We start from the raw sequence: 22,203 nt of genomic DNA, 5'->3' as shown, positions 1-22,203 counted from the left end.
AAACATAAATAAGTAGAGGGATCAAATGCAAAAAAATGAGAAGACGAAAATTCAAATTTAAAAACCTTGTTTCTTCCATTTTCTTTTTTTCTTTCTTCCTCCATTTTCAATGGAGATGCGTAAAGAAAATGTGCATATAACATTGTTTCCTAAGGCAGTGATTAGGGATGAATGGCTGAATGCAGGGTGGAGAGCTTCAAATATGGCCTCTTACGTTTTTTAAAGGAAGTTCACGGCTTAAAGATCTTGAAATAGACAGAGTCATTGTTTTGATTGTAATTTGGCTTCACTTAGTGTTGGAAATTACAAAAGCCGAAGCACTGATTATAAATAGAATTGCAATGCTGAATATTATTTACCTTCCTACATAGTGAAATTTCCAAAATTGAGACCACTAATTAATAGTGTACACTGCAGGGCATCATATCCTTGGCAATGTATTAATTTTTAAAGAATTTAACTCAAGAAGATCTGTTCTGCAAGAATTTAACTCAAGAAGATACGTTTAAATGACTTAATGCTTCGATATTTAAAATTCTAAGATGGGCAAGTCACCAACAATTGCATCAGATATCAAAAAATAGAGTCATCATATGTCATTTCTAGATGAAGTATTGGCTTAAAGGAAAAACCTACAACAAGCACATGCCACAAAAAAGAATCATGAGGTTGCATGGATAATAAGAAAGATAAATCAAGGAGTAAAGATTATACTGAGAAACCATATAATGGTTGGTGTAGACATTCCTTCAAAAGGAGATGAGTGACTTCTACTGTCCACCTCTTATATTGAAAACCATATACGGCATGCGCCACTTCAAAATGTTTAAATTGAAATATCAAATTTTTATTGCAACACAGAATGTGAAGAAAGAACACAGCATCTCAATTTACATGAATCACTCCTCGGATATAGCCTCAAGCAACTTCTGGGCATCTTCATTCACGTTCACATTTTCCATCTTCAATCGTCGTTTCATAGCAGCACTTGTCCTACCAGCAGCGGCATAAGTTCTAATCAATGATTCAAACACCTCTTCCCCAACAGATTCCACAGATTTCTTCAAGATTTCGATGAATTCTTCTGCACCATCAACATCCTTCTCTTGCTCGTAGTGCTTCATCATAATACCTATTGTCTCAGATGATGGAACCCACTTTTCACCATTCCCTCTACCAATTGAGATTGCTTCGGATAAACAATCCACCGCCAACTTAAAGTCTGCATTCCGCAAATGGTAATCCAAAAATATTTCCCAAGTTTTTGCATTAGGCTTGGCCCCCCTCCTCCGAGCACGCTCCTTTAGTTCTTCAGCCTTCTCCAGCATATCTAATTTTGCATATGCCCCTATCAAAACATTTGCAACTCGAATATCATAAGTACTGCAGCTCGACTCCCACTCACGGAAACATTTCTCTGCTCCTGGGAGATCTTTCAAGTTAACCAAAACCTGAATCATATTCAAATAGCTTATGTTTGCAGTTTTAGGAAATGCCAACCTAAGAGACCGCCAGACCCTATAGACCTCATATACTTTGCCTATTTTCCCATACAATGTAATTAGAAACTGATAAGCAGAAAGATCTTTGTAACCATTCCTCTTTTCCAATTCCTTAAGTGCACCTTCTGCCTTCTCAAACATGTTAGCATCAACATAAATAGACGCAAGGTTGCTATATGTTGTCCAATCTCCAGTGACTCGACCGTCCCTCTTCATCTCATCAATAACCCTTTCAACACCAGAAATATCATTAACTGCAGCAAGAGCTCTCATCCATACATTATATGTGTAAGAATCCGGCATGATATTGCTAGCCTTCATTTCTTGAATGATGGACGGAATCTTTTCTGGTTGACCTACTTTAGTATAAAGAGTCATAAGACTATTATAAGACAGTGAACTCAAAGGAAAGTCAAGATCCTTCATTTTTTCAATGACACCTTCAGCTTTATCAGTCATCAACTCTTTGCAGTAGCAGTTGAGAAGTGCACCATAGCACAGATGATTTTTCGCAGACTCGGGGAGATCAATAAAATATTTTTCAGCAGCAACAATACCTCTAGCTTTTGCAACCAAATCAATATGTATAGCTTGGTCACTGACGGTCTTTATCATATTCCTCTTGGCCATTGTTTCTGATAGCTGCAACACAAGAAAAAGTGCATTCTCCATGAATATAAATTATGGAACACAGAGTCTGCTACGTATAATCTCTAAATCTAGAGCTGCATGGTTTTGTTCCAGACACGACCACATAATCAACATCAACATACAAGAAAAATAACCAAGAGTCTAAGCCAAATCAGAAACCACAAAAGACCAAAAACAGACAACCACACAGAATGAACAATCAAACCTCCTTAAAACAGGCACAAATCCACCTATAACCACACTATAAGCAATCCACCCTAGCACAAAACCAATTGCAAAAGGAACCAAAACACCCACCACCTGATATTAATATCCAAGCAGAACTAAAGGCTATTCCACACACCAAAAAAAAAATTAACAATTTGCCAGCTAAATTATGCAGAAAAACAAAGTTTACCTTTACCTTGCCTAACAAAGGTTGACACCAACACTTCAAAACCTCATTTTATGATTCTATGATAAAAATAACTCCACTCCAAACCCAAGCTAATATATCATTTTATTTTGAAGAAAATGAAATAATTGAAAATAATAATAACAACCTAGAAACACACAAATTTGGGTTAACTTTTTTTTTTGGGAAGCCAAATTAGTGCACCGAAATTGGCATCGGAGAGAAACGAACTTGAGACCTTGAGAGGAGTACACCCCAAGGTACCAAGCCCACACCACCAGGCCAACCCAAGTGGGTTTTGGATTGACTTATTTTATCTTATCGACTAACATAAGCATTTATGAGCATGTTTGGGAAAGCTTATAGAAATCGCTTCTGACATATCCATCGATTTTTTTCAACTTAGTTTCATAAGCTTTTCAGAATACCCATGAAAACAGCTTATAGCTAACATTAAAATAATATGACTTTTTCAATATTTTGTAATAGAAATATTGTATACATAAACCCTTATATGTTAAGTGTATATGCAATAAGCATTTCATTAAACTATTTTTCTAAACAGTGCCTAAGAAACATATAGATATAGCTTAATTTTGTTTGAAAATAAGCGCTCCAAATTCATATCATAAGCATTTAACGCATCTACATCCATAATTCCTAAACTACAACTCACTAACCCTTCTAGATTGGCTAATTTGAGCTTATCTACATGCATAGGTTCTGTGATACTGTCTAAGAGAAATTATTAAAACAGCTTATGGCATTTTTTCATAAGCTTTTTAGCCTACTTTCATAAATTCTCCAAAACAGTTAATGGAAACTTATAGCATATACAAAAACAATTTAACTTCATTTTATCTTTTTTCTACAGATATAATTTATGTAATCATATACAACAGCGCTTATCATGATAAATGCACTTATGCTATAAGCTGCAAATATGCTGTTTATCCAAACAGAACATAAATTAATAACAACACTATCCCTTTAACCCAATTTTACATACAGAAAGAACAACTACATTATAGATCCAAGCCAATACATAATCTTATTTTTCAAAAATGAAATAATCGAAATTGAAAATAACAACAACCTAAAAAAAGCGCTTAAATGTAAAAATACCTTAAGAGCAGGTTGATATAATTTCCGTTGTCTCAGCTTCTTAAGCGTATCACCAACTTCCCATTTATAAACGCGCTTCCCACTCTTAATAAACTGATTAAGTTGTTGACGAACGTTAAGTTCAGAACCACCGTCTTTGAAGAGTTTCAAGTAAAGCGCTTCGTCTAAGTACTTTTTTGATCGTTTCACAACGCTTTTGCATTTTCCGTAACGTTGCATCAGAGACATTTTTGGCGTTCTTGTTTCTCAGTGATGAGCGTAACCGGAGATTCAAAAGTGTTCACTATAGTGTAGTGATGAAGAAAGCGAAACCTAATTTTCTGGAAAGAATCAAAAGCGGAAGAGGAAATTATTGGGCTGTGGGGTGGTTCTTCTCAAGGTTCAAAATGAGTTAGAAATTTGCTATCCGCACCGACAATTTTTAGATATAACACGTAATGAGTACAGTTAAAACTCTATAAATTAATAATGTCAGGATCGGAGAAATTTATTAATTTAGAGAGTTATTAATTTATCGATAAATTAATAATTATTAATTTAAAGAGTTTTTAAGTAATTATACTGTACATACCAAACAAAAAGGCAAATTAGTCTATGCCTCTTAGAATTATGTTGCAGCGAACATTGGGACTCAACGTAAATTAGTAACTATTGTGTTCATATGCATTGGAAATCAATAATGACTTTTAAAGTACAGTAAATGTAAACAAGAGGAACAAATGTGTTCAATGTATTCTTAATATATTTTTTTTCAGTTTCTATGAATTATTAATTTATGATTTTCTTGGGACCGAAAATTATAAAGGGATCTCCCAAAAAATTATTATCTTATTATTTTATCGAGTTTTTCAATTTTTTACATTGGCCCAAGTCGGGACCGGACAAATTTATTATTTTAGAGAGTTTATTAATTTACCGAGTATTAAATTAAAGAGTTTCTACTGTATTAGAGATAGAGTTCCCTTCCATTTAAATGAATATTTCTATTTCACTTGAAGAGAGATGGACACAATATATATGTGAATATGAATATGATAGAATTTAAAATATTTTATTCTTTGTGTATATCTTTTTATATATGAAAATGTTCATTAAATAGAGATTTCAGCTCATCTTTCATAGTCTACCAAGATTAAATTTGTGGCACGGTAGTGCTATGAAGCAAAATGTCATGTTTGATTGTCATGTCACTACAATATAGTTGGATCAATTTTCGTTGGTTGAACTTTTGAAGATTGCTCTTCTCCATTTTAAAATTGTTCATTCCTTTATCAGTTAACCCACGTTCGGTATTTTTCAATGTGGGTTAACTCACACTGAAAAATATCAAGCCTAAGTTAACTCCCGCTGATAAGAGTTTTTTATTTCATTTTATTAAAATCAAATAAGAACATTACTACATCAGAGTAAGAACCTCATTCGTCAGTCACGTGACATATAGGCTATGATTCCAATTATGAGAACCTTATCATAAGGTCCATATTAGTCAGGCACGTGACATCCTTAGTAATCCATCGTTAGTAGATCCTGTGTTTCAAGATTATAGATTGTTCTTAATTCTTATATATGTATGCTTAAGTCGTTCAGCTTCTGCTTTTAGAAATTATGATTATCATGATTATAGCAACCCTGTTTAGAAATTTTTACAACTTCACTTACAGCTCCCGGTCAATGAAGTTCAATTGTCTTATTATATGTCAACCCTACATAATTTAAAGAGTTAGATTTGTTTTTAACAAGAAGAAATGTTCAGAACAACTCACGTACTGTCAAACATGTTCTTGCTTCAGATTATAATTTCTAACTAAATGTCTGTCTAAGTTGCAATTTCAGATATCTTTGGGAGATTTGAAAATTGTAAAACAGATAGTTACAGCTATGTTATTATATGTAATCACAAGAAATCAATCGTTCTGTCAACAAATACACGTTAGAAGTTTGTTAGTTTTCAGTTAACAATAACAGAACGCTTAGCTTGTCGTATAATATTTTAGCTTATAGATATTAGAGTCCTCAACATGTAACATTGATTTCAGTGAAAGAGATGCTGATTTCCTTATTGTTCATTTTCTTTCATTTTCCTTTATGGCCTTGCATTTTCTCATAAATCTTCATTGTTACTGATATCCAAAATCTATGAAACTTATCTTCATGTTAAACTCTAACCTTATAAACACAAAGGGATCGCAACTAGGATTTTCTGCAGATGATGTGTAAAACTTTGTAAATGCACAATCAAACATAAGTTTACATTTGGTCCTTCATACATGGGCTGTATCACAATCAATTTTCTTCCTATAATCTGTCTCCTTCCAAAAACAAAAACCACTGGTTCTCTTAAAAATGTAAATCAAATACAATTTGACATCAACGGGCAAAGATGGACATTCTGATTACAAAGAAAAGGGGGTCTACAAATATATAAATCAACACACAATTGACCGAAGGGAGTTCCAAGAGTTCAGGCCAACAGTCAATTCATGAATATTAGTTGACAGTCACTTTCGAGACAATGAGCAACTTACCATCTGTTGTGGTTGCCCAAATATATTCTAATAAATTCCACTTAAGACTGCCTCCACAGACCACCTGCTTCAGTCATTGATCATTGAATGGTACAGTTTACTTGGCAAATTTTGAACACCAAACAACGTACAAAACTCAAATAAGCCTTAACTCATACTCTCCAGCCATTGTTATGTATCTCACCCATGGAAGAGCCTGATACCCACTTTTCTCAATAATCTTCAAATATCTTACCTATAAATCAAAACAATATAATGTTTGATTAGCATTTTGATTAAATAAATCAAAGGCTCCTTAACTGACAAAGGATAATACAATATGTGTGGTCAACAGTGATTCTAACATTATATGATGTGGATATTGAAGCTTGATTTAGTAAGCCTTGTAAAATTCATATTACTAGTGCACAAAACAAAACTGTTGATCACGGAAAGGCGTAAAATTATGTATATTAGTTTCTAATCCAATTATGATGTCATGTTTTTTTACCCATCAGTATTTATCTTCCAATTTAAGAATTTACTATCTATTAACACTCAGTGAACTGGATATAAACAAAAGTGTGAAAACAAATTTGAAGTACAAAATATTTTCAGCCCCATGGAAAACATGAAAATGACAATGTGAGACACCAACAGACAAATAAAGCAGGAAGCAATGAAAGATACATAATACTAGAAATGGGAATAACAGATATTCAGAAAATAAGAAAAATCACTTGTACATTAAGAAATACCTGTATTCCGGACACAGTAAAATATGGTATCTCAAACTTTACACGTATAGGAGCTTTTCTCTCGGGAGCTGCTTCCTCGTCTGTTATGCTGGGAAGACGAAACTCTGCCCTTAACATGTACTCCTGATGGTATTAAACAAGAGAACCAAATTCGTTATTTCACAATCGACGTGAGTATCAATCATGGGTGCTATTCATGGAAAAGAAACACCATTTCCAAGTCAATTAATACCTTGCCTCCAGGAAAAGATCTTATTTTCCAGATTAATGCATCTTTCTCAGGTGCATATGCTGCAGATCCCATTGATGTCCGCACATTTGGAGTGGTTGCATCAGCAGGCACAGGTAACTCAATCTCAACATTTGTAGCAGTGCTGTAAAATTAAATTATATTATATTAATTAATAGATGGAGAAATAAATACATACGGGGTGGTCTAAAATCTCGATCAAACAAGTCAATCCATAAATTCAAGGTAAGTAGTTGTATCTTCCATGATGGAAAACAGGGGAAACATGAACATATATGGAAAAAAAAAGCCATATTAGTACCTACGTTCCTTAAATTGACTCCTAGCTTTTACCGTAATCTCAATCCGACTTTTTGAATGCTTTTCAACTTGTGCTTCCACCCAAAATAAAGGCTTAACCTGGAAATAAATATCATATGATCAACAATGGCTCTCAAAATATATTTGTATGTCACCACCAATCAAACAGAATGTATCATATCTAGAGGAAACCAACCTGTGTGCTGAGTCTGTATGTCATCAAATCAAATGACCCATCAGGTGGGATAAAGGAAATTGTTCGATCATTCTCAAATCGGGCCAATCGCACACACCTTCATCAAGTATCAACACAAATTGAGAAATAGAATAAAGATTCATGAATAGAGATAAACTCATAAACATGCTTTGTAGAGAGTATATTAAAATGTACAACTAACTTCGTTAATATAAGAAGAAAATCAAGCATACATACTGATGAAATTTGATGTCCTCCAAGTCAATCGCTTTTCCCTTGGTCGCTCTACCTTGTGCTTCTAATAATATTCTGTCATTTAAGCCAAGTTTACACTCTGGCATGCCACTGTATTACACAACAAGACATGGATGAAACATTTAAGTTTACTCAATCACAGAAGTTTCTTAGATTAATAGATACTTCAAAACAAAATAAGTGTTGTCTTCCAGTGATAACACAGTGGGCCCTAGACGATTTCCATAACAGTATAGGCTTACACCAATGGTGAACCTTGAGCCTTTAACCTTTTACCATACTTAAATTCTTACAAAACACATCCAAGACCCGACTAAAACAGTGAAGTACCGGTAGCAGGCAGGTAGGTATTGAGGGCTGATAGATGTATGGTGTGCGTACTGTGCATACCATTGTAGCACCTGTTTGTTTGGCCAAGTACGCTGCCGAATGTGTGGGTGTGGCAATTTTGAGGAAAAAGAAAAACTACTGTGGTTTTAAATATAGTATCCCTCTCATTTCGGTACAGGTTTGACTTTGTTAGACTAGAAATACTTTATCGGATGTGTTTCAACTCTGGCCGTGGGATGTCGAACTCTGGCATTCTTTCTCTCACGTTTCTTATTGTAATTCTTTGCTGGTGCACTTGTTTCAACTGCTAGAGGGTGTCATTTTAATCTTCTATGCCACTTTACCCCTTCTATAATAACCATTTTTGTTCGAAAAATGTATTTCTAATATGATTTAAGGATGATTTGTATAACCATGCTTAAATCTTGAGTTGAACAAATATATTTATTTTAACTATGATATTTTGTTGTGTTTGAACAATTTATACACATAACAGCCAAGCCTGATCCATTCTTCATATATCTATTTATACACATAACAGCCAAGCCTTAACTATTTTACCATACTTATATTCTAACAAAACATGTCCAAGACCCCATATTATACAAATCTGTATTTTATAAGAAGAAACTAGGGAAAATTAGCTCACATTCCCCTTATCCTCAAGGAGAATAGCTTGGACAAATCGATAACAATCCTACCAGAATGTTACTATCTTAAGTCCCTACCTCCAGGAGTGTAAATTATAAAGTACTTTGGGGACCTTTATGCTGGCAGTTCCATACAAAAGTCCCATCCCTATTGTCAAGAAAACCAGCTTGAAAACCAGCCAAATATTGCAGAGCATTATGCAGCCAATTCCCCTCAAAAGTCTCATCAAAAAAATGGAAAGTAGAGGAAAATGTATATAATAGAATTCAAGCTGGGGGATGAAATGAAGGAATGAATTGGGTGTTAATTGTAAGGGAAATGCTAAAAAGTGCCCTTAGGGCACTTGTGTTTAGAAGTTTATAAGACGGGTGAAGTCCCTATAAGCTGTTTTTAGAAGCTATTCTAAGGAACTTACTAAAAAAAGCTTAGAACAATTTATAGGCATGTTGTTTTCATAAGTACTTTGAAACAATTACACATCTATTTATGTCATGAGAACTCCAAATAAACTACAAATAAACCCTTCCAAACACCCTACTGGAAATTATGAAACCTAACTTGCTCGTGTGTGAGCTATTTCAACAACACCTTCAAGTCAAGTAGAATAATGGGAAATCGCTTATCTTTGGACCTTCGGAACACTTTCCCAAGGATTTTATGTGGTTGTGTTTAAGTGGTGTTAATTACTTAACTTTGTATAATGTAGTGAGCTCGAAAAGAGATCATGAGGCTTCAAGGATTTTGAGTATCTAATCCCTGCTCAAACACGTCCTTGAAATTGAGTAACTAAATTATTTTGGACATATCTCCCCAACAAAAACCCTATGCAGGTCATATTACTAAACCCAAATAACTAGTAGCCAATCTCAATAGCATGAAATTCAACAGTTCTCGTAGAAAGTATAAAAGCAAACCTCAAATATGTTCTCATCTTCAGTGCCCCAACAACATCAGACCTAATTATTTGCCCATTGCTATTGACAAGTATGTTAACACTCTCCACCACATCCAAGAAAACCTGAAAACAAAATCCATTAGTTAGTGGCTTAGACCATAAAATCACATATCTAAATGATACATCTTCACGTTTATAATGGCCACCTCATTTTTCTTGTAGTTTAGCCCTTCACTACGCCAAGATACAGCATTTGTTACAGCCATGGGAGGTCTCTGTGTAACTTCCATTCTATAAGCATCTGTCTTGATAAACTCGCTAAGAATCTTCGCCTCGGTATATTGGGGGTAACCAAAGTCCATTATTTCATCAAGTAGTTCATACTGCCAAGGACAGAAGAATTCAGCGTTATACTCAAACAAATTAACGCAATTAATAAAGAACTAAGAACAGAGATAAACAAAAACTTTACCACAACAACAAAGTTATCCCTAAGAGATTCCTCTTCCAATTCCTCAAAATAATGCTTGAAAACCTGCCTCAATCACATACCAATCAATCATTAATTATTGCATAAACCAGCAAACTAATATACAGTTTTTCAATTCAAACTATTCAAAACCAAAACTAGCAATAGTGCTTACATCAACGATTCGATGTAGGAAGAAAAGGAGACTAGCTGCATTGCAGTTTTGTCTAGTTGCTGTCATGAGGTAAACATTGCTATGCTGTACAAACATGTAGCTTACACCATTATCATATACAACTGGATCCTGAGACTGTTGATCTCCCTGCGCACAATTTCAAAACAAAACTTCATTCATCTTCCCAAAAACATAACACTGAAAAAAACTCACAAAACCGCGATCGAAATTTCTCAATTCGAATTCCACCATTATTAACCTATGCAGCACCGACTATGCATATCCGGTGTCTTACACAAACACATGTAATTGCTTTCAATTAATTCATGTCGGTTCTAAGAGTTCATATAACATTAATCAAAATTTTCCATTCCAGATGAAATCATGCGTTCTTACACCGTAATAATTTGAGAAAAGTCACATAATTCAATGTAATCACATGTCGGTGTAGTGTCGTTTAGATCAGAAGTATCGGTGCTAACAAAACAGCAGCAATCAAAATTCTCTCCATTCAAATTTGAACCATAATTAGCACAAAAGTAACAATTATTGCAAAATTGAAGAAAGAAATGAGAATTAAGGTGTGGAATGAACCTCTTTCTCGATGAGCTTGGTGAAGAAGCGTTCAGCTTCAACAGCGGAGACATCGCCGCGATAATCGCGCCAAATGAGAACGCGGCCTTTGATATCGAGAAGGAAGAGAGCAGAGGCTGCGCCTGACATTGGAGAGTGATTCCGAGCCTGGATCGGATCGGATCGGAAAATGGATCAGGATCGGATCAGAAGAAGAAGAAGTTAGGGTTCAGTTCGCAATGTTTGAAGGTGGAATCATGTTAGTTATTTCAGTTTCTGGTTTTGCAATGTTAGATTCGTGCTGAGGTGGGTGGAGACTTGAAAGTGCGGATTCTGACCAAACGATGCCGTTTGCAATACTCAGAAATTAACATAGAACCGGAAAATCATTAAAGAAACATTTACCGTGTTTTTTTCAATTTTAATAATCTGCAAGAATCTATTTGGTTAAAAAGAAAAGAAGAAGGAAGGAAAAAAAGGAATCAGTTTAGTTAAAAAGAAAAAAGAAAAGGGATAAAGTAAGTCCCTGCTTGAACAACAAATAGAAAATCCTTATTTATTAATTTTGTTACGTCTCCGACAACTTAACCTAATTTTTTTCCGCTCATTTGCTTTATTAGGTTTGCAATTATTTAACCTAACAAATTCCATGTAAAAAAATGCATTCCACACCAATTTCATTCCTATCGGCTTGCCTTTTTTTTTAATAAAATATTTTCTACCATATCAATGATCTTACGAGTTAAAGATTATTTATTGGTATCTATTATAGTCGATAAAACCCGTGCGACGCACGGGTCAAAAGTCTTGTGAACAATTAAAGTCTTATATATTTTTTTTTATAATAACAATTAAGTCTTATAGTTTCGTTTCTTAGAGGAAAAAAATCATTATATAACTATCTTAATTTATTAAATTTTTCCACTTAACGCGATCATGATCATTTATTGAATACATATAGCACTGAACATACACATTATTAGTCTTACTCACCGATCAGCTGTAAACTCTAATATTTAACTTAATCTTTTGGGATGTCGTTGTTCCACTTCTCCAACAGCACACAACTAATAGATATACGTGTGAGGGTCTTCTCACTAGGTCATCATTATCATGTAGCAATGAGTTTTTGTTTAACGATCAACAAACATTGAACACAAAACAATTTCACTTACTAAGTGAATAGTTTAAGAGGAGGGTGAGAATTGAAAATAATATATGTTACAAAGATGCCACTTTAAAGCATCTCCAATGCTATATTCTACATAAATAAGAACAAACAAAAACAGTTCTTGTTATTTTTAAACGTTGGAGAACAGTGACATATTAGCTTTGCTGGAGAACAGTTGTGCAGGAAGAACACGTTCTAGGGATTGAAAATCACAATGAAGTAAAACTCAATTAGAGTTCTTAAATCCTATTTGGCATCTTTGGTCCCACAAAAATATTTTAAGAACACAAATTTGTTCTAGGGTTGGAGATGCTCGATGGTTTAGTGACTGGAGTGGGAGAGTTAAGGAGTTAAGTGATAAGGAGATCAATAGTTTGATTATCACACTATGTATAGAAACTAATAACATTTAACATTTTTTTTTGTTTACGATAGAACTTATGATTGAATGATTTGGACATTGTTATAGCTCCTAGAACTATTCTATTAAATCTTGAATAGAGAATCACTATGAGCATTTTAGTTCTGCATGTGCTTTTTTCAAAAAGTCTGAGAAAGACGATTAGGTGTTTTAGTTCGGAGGATTATGGATTTTGGTTGAACTTTTATGGCTAGAACAAAATAATTATCCCCCAAAATCATTTGGCAATCATATGGTGTCCAAGTTGAGAGTTACATATACATTTAACATGTCACTGAATAGGTGTTATGTTCATTACTTCAAAGATTAAACCTATAGTTTAATGTACTTGCTGTTCTATTTTGGATAGAACTGTTTTTTGCAAGAATTGAAAACAGTTTTGCAATACTATCCCTTGACTAGTGAGTGAGCCTAGTCTCTCTCTACCCTTCTCCCCCTCCCTCTATATATTAAAAGAGGAAAAAAAATATGCACAAGGATGGTTCCAGCCAAAAAGTGTCCCAACACCACCTCTTTCCAATCAAAGAATAGAAATTTAGAGAAACGATGGATCTTAGACTATTAATATAATATATTACTCTAATGTTTGAAAAAGAAGAAAAAAAAGCCAAGTTCATAGATATAATAATACAATAATATTAAGAGTTGCGACAAATCTCATTAAAAAAAGTGCGCATTAAATTTAAAAACCGATATTTGAAAATATAATTAGTCAAAAAAAAGGAAAAAAAATAATAAACGCATCATAAAATGCAAGTTTGTGACATAAATGAAAGACATGCCCTACAGGATGCATGAATCATGACAAACTGTAGTAAGTGTTCATTGACTCATCAGTTTTTTTTTTTTTGTGGGTTGGGTATCATTTGCGTGAAACTATAAAGTCAAATCCGAGCCATGTTGGACCGCAGTTGGTGGAAAATCTTACACTCAAGATATTTATCATTGATGTAATTCAAACCCAAGACCAATGGTCAAGCTGAAAGAGATCTCTTATCATCTCATCCATGTACTTATGGGTGACTCATCAATTTGTAAGAGAAATAATGTGACACTAAATTAATAATTTACCAGTTACAATTGTCTACGGAAATATCAATCATCTTTATATTTTTCAATTAAAAATATTATTTTTCTTATTATAAATAGTTATTAAGTCTTGAACTTGGTCATACTCCACCATCAAATTGCTTGCTCCTCTCTTTGCGCGCGCGCGTATTCGAGTTAGTTCCACTTCTCTTGAAGTGTAATACCCTAACTGTTAGCTTACTATTCCAGGATCTAAGGGTTAGCTATGCTAGACTCGGTCTAGCGAACGTCAAACCTCGTTTGACGGCCTAATGAGTCACAATGGCTATTATTCCCAAACATACATGGTGAATACTGCAAGAGGGGTTGACTCGGAGATTATTGAAAGAAAACAAGCTACAACTGGTTGTAAGTAACCCTAGTTGAGAGAGGTACTCACATTTAACGCGCAACAACTTGATATATGATTATCTTTAATGAAGTGAACATACGAGGGGAAAAAAATATAATGACAACTCAAATTTAGACCTACCCTTTATTTTTTGAGATATTAGACATGGCCTTCTAATTTTAAATATTTTGAACTGAAAAATTATGGTTTTCAATGGGACAACCCAACTGGGCATTAACAAATATTTTCAAGGAGGTTGTCTTCAACCTCTAGTCCTGTTTGCAGGAGAATACGTTTACACGTCGTAGTTCACTTCTAGCCTATATATTTGCCTTTTTTGCAGTTTCAAATGTCATTATTTGCTCCCTAATATACTCCAGTGTGTGTAGTGGTATACGATGGCCGATCACGACTGGAGAAAAGTGGCAGAGATCATTGGTTGGTTTAAGCTTTTCCATTTATCTAAACATCCTCACTGCCATTTCACACAACTAATCTAAAGCAAATTTTTAGGAACCTAGGTAAATTTAATGAAAGAAGGCACGCTATTATATGATTATACTCTGACTCAACCATTATATTTTAGACTTTAGTTGAGATGAGAATAACTTGGACTATGCTCCATATCATTCGGTAACAAGTGGAAAAAAGTTCAATGCAAAGAATTTTGTACTGGATTGAATTGAAAATATTATGAGATCGCTGTATTAACAAAAAGATTTTGTAAACAGAAACCATTTGATATTTGACTTCATTAGCTTAACACTGACTAAAACCAATATCAGGTAAGTCTTCATTTCGCTTGGCATTGTAATTTGTAATGTGCTGAAACAATAAAAGAAGCCAAGACTAAGTTTAGCCATTGATTGGACCGTGTGTTCGAGAATGGAAAAATCAATAGAAAGCCGCTCAGTAAGCACGAAGAGATGCTAAGTTACTCGGTGTGTCATTTCCAATCCCCTGGACTACTAGAGGGACATATCACCCCCAATTTCGCTGATAACTTTCTCCACCTTGACCAGCATATCTAACAACATGAAAATGGTTCATCAGTATTATGGACTTCAAATTTAAGTAGACCATCACCAAACAATATTAACAAAAAAATGGATGTAGCGCAAGCAATGCATCTAATAGTACGCGTGCATCAGAAGCGTGATTAAAAACTTTTACCTATACATATAAGGAACATAAAAAGTACAGGATGCATACAAAACTTTATATTCAAGCCAAAGAAGATCAAGAATTTTTCAGGATTCAGAATTTTTCATTCATGTTCCACTCTAGAATTGAAGAGAAAGAAGACAAGAACTAAATAAATAAAATGGCGCGTCGTGTTTAATAAATGTAAGAGAGAGTAGCAATAAGAAAGAGGGAGTGCTACCTTGGAAGGAAGAATCTTCCATGTATTTCTGCATCAAAGGAAAAGAATATCAGGAGTAACAAATAATCAGTTAAGATGTAGTACTTCTCAAATATTCATAACTTAGAGAAAGCTTATATATCACAATGAGCATCATATCAATGACATGTGGTGATCAAAGCATCAGATAATAACATAACATCTAAGCAAAATGTGAAAACCAAAATATGTACCGCTATTTGGGACTTCAGATCATTCTCCTCTGTAACAGTTGGTTGAGCTGCAAGATGTTATTGTATTCAGATGAAATATGATGAGATAGAAATCAGAACAAATAGTTTAAAGCAAAAAAGTTAACCAACCATGATTTAGACCAGAGCAATCCATCAGGAATGAGGCAAAACTGGGTGGCAAGGCTGGAAGGATGTTTTCAAAGTTGTGAACTGGAGCTGTTTCCTTGTTTTGGCTTCCTAATCCTGAAGGTTGCACTCCTTCATTAGTCATACATAGTGGCATTTGTGGAATGTAAGTGTCAGCCGGAGTCATAAAACTCAGTTCCTGAGAAGGTCTACTAGCAGCCGGAGTCATAAAGCTCAGTTCCTCAGAAGGTCTACAAGCACAAACACAGCAAGGCTCAGTATATGTGTCAAATCTTTATCACAATTAACTCAACTGAAACTTTAACATACGTAATTAATGAGGGATTTGGCTCCTACATTAAAGTCGGAAAATCAATGATTGATAATCCAACACACTCTTGATTTGTTATGCATGTGTTATGTGTACATAAATATCAACTATTGATTTGTTCATAAATGGTTGGTATTACTTACTTTTGAGGAGTCGGATCCGGTACTGAGAAGCTATATTTATTCCACATAAAAGTAGGAAGAAAATATGGGATGAAAACAGAAAACAGGTCAGTGAATGGTAATGTATCAAAAATAGAAACTGAATGACAATTATATAAATGTTCAATATATCAGATTCACATCCTCTCATTACTCCAACAAAATCTAACCAATGACACAACTCTTTTATACCTGTAAGAGTGCTTGTTTGTTGACATGAATTCTGACTGAGACGAAATTTCTGAACCAAAGTCGATATTTAAAGGTTCCGGCTCCTTGTCATCTTTCAGGATCTCCTGGGAAGGAACACAATCATAAAAAATCAACAAGCAAAGACTATGGTTTTATAAGTGCAAGTGCAACCCCTGGATCTACGCTTTTTAGTTGTGATTTATTTTAGTATGATAAGCATCTTTTACCTTCAAAGCACTGATGAATGATTGTGTTTCATAGATTGATGGAAACCTCATAGCAAACTTTTGAATCTGCCAAAAATAAAAGTAGCATCACAATTATCATAATATGTCTGAATAAGGTAGTGTCTGTGTGCGACTAGATCTATTGTTCACTTAATAAATTAATCATGCGTCACCCTAACAACACTGTTATTACTTTCATTCAAAATGACATTAACAAACGACGAATCAACACTGTATTGTTACAAGTCACAATAGAATAGCGATAAGGTGTTAGGAACAAATATATCTCTTAAATCAAACACATGAACAGATACAGTTAGAAAGGCAATTACCTACCACATTGCTATGAAATCCACAACAAAAAAGTCCTCAAACTAACGAATTCGATGGACAAACTTCTTAAGTCACATTAAAATGTAGTAAATATAGTTAAGTTGATGCTTCAAAAATATGAGTTACTCCAACGCAGTAAAACGAACTCCTTCAGTTAAATTAATCCTCATATTTTAGTTCAAAATTGCAGTCCACAATCCCAATTGTTGAATTGCAACTAGGTTTTAGAAGTCCCTCAACCGTAATGTAATTGCAATTAAGGCCAAACCGATTGCACTTATTCATATTTTAACATAGTAACAAAATCATGAAATATACATCCAGAACTAATTTAGTAACTAATCTGATTATTTAATCGGTGAATATATCAATTAACAACATCTTATGCAAAATTAACAAAATAATCACGAATAATTAAAATCTGACCTGGCCTCGAGAATCTCTGTAACTAACCAGCACAGTTCTAATTCCCCTAGCAGGAAATCCAGGATCACACGATACTTGAGGCCACGAGAAATTCAGCTTCGAAACATAGTGTTCTTCCTGAAAAACAAATTTCACAATTCAAATTCCAAAAAAAAAAAACTCCGAAAACACTGAATCAAGCTTCGTCACTTCCGAAAACAGAAATGAAATCGAAAAAGGAAAAGTGATCGGAGTTACGAGGAGTTTGGCGTTGAAGGCAACGGTGAGGACGACATCGGAGAAGTTGAGATCGGAGGAGAAACGGAGGAAAGCGGAGGTGGAGGAGGAGATCCATGTGCCACGTGGAGGACGGTTACGGAGGCGAACAGGGAGAGGGTGAAGATCGGAGGAAGATGAAGAAGTGATAGAAGAATGAGGAAAAGGAATGAATCTTGCGAAGCTAATTTCCCACTCGTCACTCAGTGAGTTTGATCTTACTGCAACTGTTCCCGCCATTTTTTTGAATTCTCTCTTTTCCTTTTTTTTTTCTCTCGCAAAGAAATGGGACGAAACAAAAATGTTAAACCAACGCTCATTTATGGGAGAAATCCGAAATTCGATATGCGTTTGGATTGGTTACGGGGTGACGTGTAATTTTCTTTTTCTTAATGAGATGATGTGTACCATTTTTAAAACTACATACTAATATATTTTTTTAAAATAAAGTTTAGTTTAATTTTTATATCATGTGTTTAACATATTCTCGAATGAATATTAGACATTGTTAGCTTTTGTTGATTTGCCATGTTACGTCGCTACAGAGATCTCTATCTTCATCGTGTGGATTGGTTCTCTCTTCAGGATGTTTTTCTTCCTTAGATCTATTTTTGGGGTTGGGGTTTCGTATGACCCTCTCACAGGGCCGTCCCTAAGAATTCGGAGGCTCGGCTCTGGGAATGAAAAGAGGTCTGTGATAAAATCAAAATGTATATTTTTTTAAAAGAGCAATGTTCTATTTATATTTTTTAAAAGATAAATACAAGGTGTCGTATATATGTGGTACACCCAAAGGTGAAAATGACTACCATATACATGAGGAACCCCCACCTAACACCAAAAGCAAAATGACCTAATTCTAATAGGTCTAAAAGGCTAAAACAAGAGGACAGAAAATGGCTGGGGGTGTTAAAGAAAATTGGAGGGCAGTAGCCATAGTGGGTATTAAAAAAAAAAATTGAGGCCCATGGTTGGGGGAGACCCAGCTCTGTTGAGCTGTTTGCACCCCCCCAGGGTCGGGCCTGCCCTCTCATAGAGTTTTGTTGTCACCTCGTTGAACTTGTATGGATATGGTTTCTAGGTGTTAAAATATACCATGATTCTCCATTTATTGTAATTATATTGTAATTATGCTAGGAGTAATTATTATTATGTGTAATTATTTTTTGTGTTTATTTGTCTCCAATCCTATACTATAGATAGGACAACCTACTTGTACTTGAGACACACAATGAAATACAAATGTTCTTTTATATATTTCTGAGTTTCTACATGGTATCAGAGTCGCGCTAAGGATTGCGATGTGGGAATTGGACCCAGGTCCACGCTAGACGTGAGGGTGGGTGTTGAAGTTGGTTTTGAAGTTGTTTGTTGTTTGTTGTTAGTCCCACATCGCTCAGGTTCCCGGGCTGTCGATTGTATAAATATGTTTGAGTCTCGTCCTCCTTTGAGCTAGCTTTTGGGATGGGATCCAAGCTTATTTAACAGGAATTGGACCCGGGCCCACGCTAGGCGTGAGGGTGGATGTTGAAGTTGGTTTTGAAGTTGTTTGTAGTTTGTTGTTAGTCTCACATCGCTCAAGTTCCCGGGCTGTCGATTGTATAAATATGCTTGAGTCCCCTCCTCCTTTGAGCTAGCTTTTGGGATGAGATCCAAGCTTATTTAACAGGAATTGGACCCAGGCCCACGCTAGGCGTGAGGGTGGGTGTTGAAGTTGGTTTTGAAGTTGTTTGTAGTTTGTTGTTAGTCCCACATCGCTCAGGTTCTCGGGCTGTCGATTGTATAGTCTCCTCCTCCTTTGAGCTAGCTTTTGGGATGAGATCCAAGCTTATTTACATGGTATCAAGAGCTTAGGCTTTCTATTACCTTTTTTTTTCTCCTTTGGTGTTTAAGTTTTTAATCTCCTGAGTTTTTTTGTTTCGTACAAAATTTCTTTTGTTTGCCACGGCTGTTCGGCGAATTTTCAATTGTTCTTCATTCTATCGGAGTTACACATTTTTTTAAGCACCATATTATCACCTATGATCTCATCATCTGCCTTACATTTCCACGTGTGCCATCATCACCAACCGTCAACACTAGTTAATTAAGTGTGGAGTTGCATCAAATATTTTGGTGAGAGCTTTTCATTTTTGAAGTCTATTTCGGCCAATTATAAAAACTTGTGTTTTTCAGTTGAATTTTATTGTGCTATAATGATGAATTCTCAAGAATCTTCTCGGTCATCATTCTCTATCACAAACATTGAGTCTCTTCTCAGATAACTATTTCCTTCCGGTAATACTCCTGCTGCTCTTTCCACAACACCAGGTAACTCTAAATGGTATTTTGATTCGGCATGTTGCAACGACATGACATCTATGTCTCATTTATTTCCTTCCCTATCTAAAAATGATATTAACTCTTCCATCCACACTGCTGATGGATCTCTTATGCATGTAAGCCACACAAGTCATATCTCTCTCTCAAATTTAAGCCTACCTAACACATATCTTACTCCTAAACTAAATTTTAATCTTATCTCTATTGGTCAATTATGTGACCTTGGTTATGAAATTACTTTCTCTTCCTCTAGATGTTGTGTGCAGGATCCACGAACCGGACAACTCATAGGGATTGGACGTAAGATTGGAAGGCTATACGAGCTCACTGAACTGCATATTCCTCATGAGTCCAACATTTGTGCCGCTACCACACAGTCTTCTATCCAACTTTGGCATCGTCGTCTTGCACATGGTTCAATTGGTAAATTACGTCCTCTAGTGTCTAAAGGTTATTTAGGATTTGTCACCAATGAGTCTTTTGATTGTATAGCATGTCAAAGTGCTAAACAACCTGTTTTATCTTTTCATAAAAGTACATCCATTTCAGCTTCACCGTTTGATCTAGTGCATTCTGATATTTGGGGTCCAGCTCCCACACCTACTATGGGAGGTGCTCGGTATTTTGTTCTCTTTATTGATGATTATTCTCGTTTCACATGGATATATATGGAAAAATAGACACGAGCTTCCTTAAATTTACGTCAATTTTTCCAAAATGATTCAAACACAATTTTCTAAAGTCATTAAAGTTTTCCGACGAGATAATGCCATGGAATATTGTGATTCTAAACTCTTGTCTTTTCTTAGTGAGCAGGGTACATTGTCTGAATTTTCTTGTCCATACACATCTCAACAAAATGGTAGCGCTGAGAGAAAGCATCGTCACATTCTTGACTCAGTCAGTGCCATGCTTATCTCAACCTCTTGTCCAGAACGTGCTTGGGGTGAAGTTGCTCTTACTGCTGTCCATATAATTAATCGTCTCCCTTCCTCTGTCCTTGGTAATGTCTCTCCTTTTGAGCGTCTTTATTCTACTACACCAGATTATAAATTACTTAAGATGTTTGGTTGTGCGTGTTTTGTCCTCCTGCAGCCCCATGAATATAGTGAACTTGAGCCTCATGCTCATCTGTGTTGTTTTCTTGGTTATGGCACTGAACACAAAGGTTATCAATGTTGGGATCCAATATCCCAGCGTATCCGCATCTCTCGTCATGTTGTCTTTTGGGAACATATAATGTTCTCTTCCTTATCAAAGTTTAAGTATATCCCGTCTACTTCCACTCCTCTCTTTACTAACCCTGATGTCGATCTTTTTCCTAGTGAACACATGCAGGTTCTGAGACATATGCAGGTTCTAGTGAGCTTCCAACCCCTTCCGATGTTCAATCCACTTCTAATGATGTTGTTTCGATTGTTGATCCTGAACCTCCCACCATTGAGCTTCCTCCGAGGGTAAGAAATCCACCTCCTTATCTTCGTGATTACCATTTTTATTCCACTATGCTTCACCATCATGAACTACAATCCTATAAGGAAGCCTCCACAGATCCTCATTGGCAGCAAGCTATGCAGGAAGAATTACAGGCATTGGAGAAAACTCAAACATGGGACCTTGTTGATCCTCCTTCGGATAAGACTCTTGTAGGATGCAAATGGGTGTACAAAATAAAGACTCCTTCTGATGGATCAATCTAGCGTTACAAAGCTCGTATTGTAGCAAAAGGGTTCACTCAAAAGTATGGAATTGATTATGAAGAAACATTTGCCCTTGTTGCCCGGATCAACTCTGTTCGAACTCTTCTTGCCATTGCTGCCACTCGCAAATGGAAACTCACACAAATGGATGTTAAAAAATGCCTTTCTCAATGGCGAGTTAGAAGAAGAGGTTTACACGTGTCCTCCTCCAGGATATACATGTCAGGAAAACAAAGTATGTCGACTTCGTAAGACTCTTTATGGTCTCAAACAAGCCCCTGGAGCTTGGTTTGCTAAATTTCACAAGACTATCACTCAGTTGAATTTCTCTTCCAGTGCTCATGACTCTTCTCTTTTTACTCTAAAAACTGACAAATGGCACAGTTATCTTGCTTCTTTATGTCGATGACATGATTATCACTGTTGATGACTCCTTTGGAATTAAAGAGCTCAAGCAATTCTTATGCCAACATTTTGAGATGAAGGATCTTGGA

General features: G+C 35.4%; 3 protein-coding genes across 3 annotated transcripts; all 3 read right to left on the bottom strand.

Moving 5' to 3' along the window:
* Window positions 1-690: 690 nt before the first annotated feature.
* Window positions 691-3,978, bottom strand: LOC146900290 (Tetratricopeptide repeat (TPR)-like superfamily protein). The gene is made up of 2 exons (XM_085736023.1): window positions 3,673-3,978; window positions 691-2,144 (listed from the first exon to the last, which is right to left on the bottom strand). Exons 1-2 carry the CDS (start codon window positions 3,898-3,900, stop codon window positions 900-902), a joined length of 1,473 nt encoding a protein of 490 aa, XP_085592149.1. The 5' UTR covers window positions 3,901-3,978; the 3' UTR covers window positions 691-899.
* A 1,890-nt stretch (window positions 3,979-5,868) lies between these two features.
* Window positions 5,869-11,320, bottom strand: LOC146900289 (AP-1 complex subunit mu-2). The gene is made up of 11 exons (XM_085736022.1): window positions 11,050-11,320; window positions 10,456-10,602; window positions 10,284-10,346; window positions 10,018-10,194; window positions 9,831-9,934; window positions 7,918-8,025; window positions 7,681-7,777; window positions 7,486-7,583; window positions 7,167-7,308; window positions 6,935-7,057; window positions 5,869-6,432 (listed from the first exon to the last, which is right to left on the bottom strand). Exons 1-11 carry the CDS (start codon window positions 11,176-11,178, stop codon window positions 6,334-6,336), a joined length of 1,287 nt encoding a protein of 428 aa, XP_085592148.1. The 5' UTR covers window positions 11,179-11,320; the 3' UTR covers window positions 5,869-6,333.
* Window positions 11,321-14,691: 3,371 nt separating this feature from the next.
* On the bottom strand, window positions 14,692-17,987 carry LOC146900288 (protein POOR HOMOLOGOUS SYNAPSIS 1-like). The gene is made up of 9 exons (XM_085737467.1): window positions 17,670-17,987; window positions 17,433-17,549; window positions 16,674-16,739; window positions 16,447-16,550; window positions 16,237-16,266; window positions 15,766-16,013; window positions 15,637-15,683; window positions 15,425-15,452; window positions 14,692-15,067 (listed from the first exon to the last, which is right to left on the bottom strand). Exons 1-9 carry the CDS (start codon window positions 17,925-17,927, stop codon window positions 15,009-15,011), a joined length of 957 nt encoding a protein of 318 aa, XP_085593593.1. The 5' UTR covers window positions 17,928-17,987; the 3' UTR covers window positions 14,692-15,008.
* Between the last annotated feature and the right edge of the window lie 4,216 nt (window positions 17,988-22,203).

The sequence above is a fragment of the Medicago sativa genome, chromosome 8 (genome assembly GCF_051527215.1).
Source record: "Medicago sativa cultivar Bolivia chromosome 8, Bolivia_mono, whole genome shotgun sequence".
Lineage (NCBI taxonomy): Eukaryota > Viridiplantae > Streptophyta > Magnoliopsida > Fabales > Fabaceae > Medicago > Medicago sativa.
Note: the sequence above shows the minus strand (reverse complement) of the source record. Positions and strands in the feature narration are given on the sequence as shown.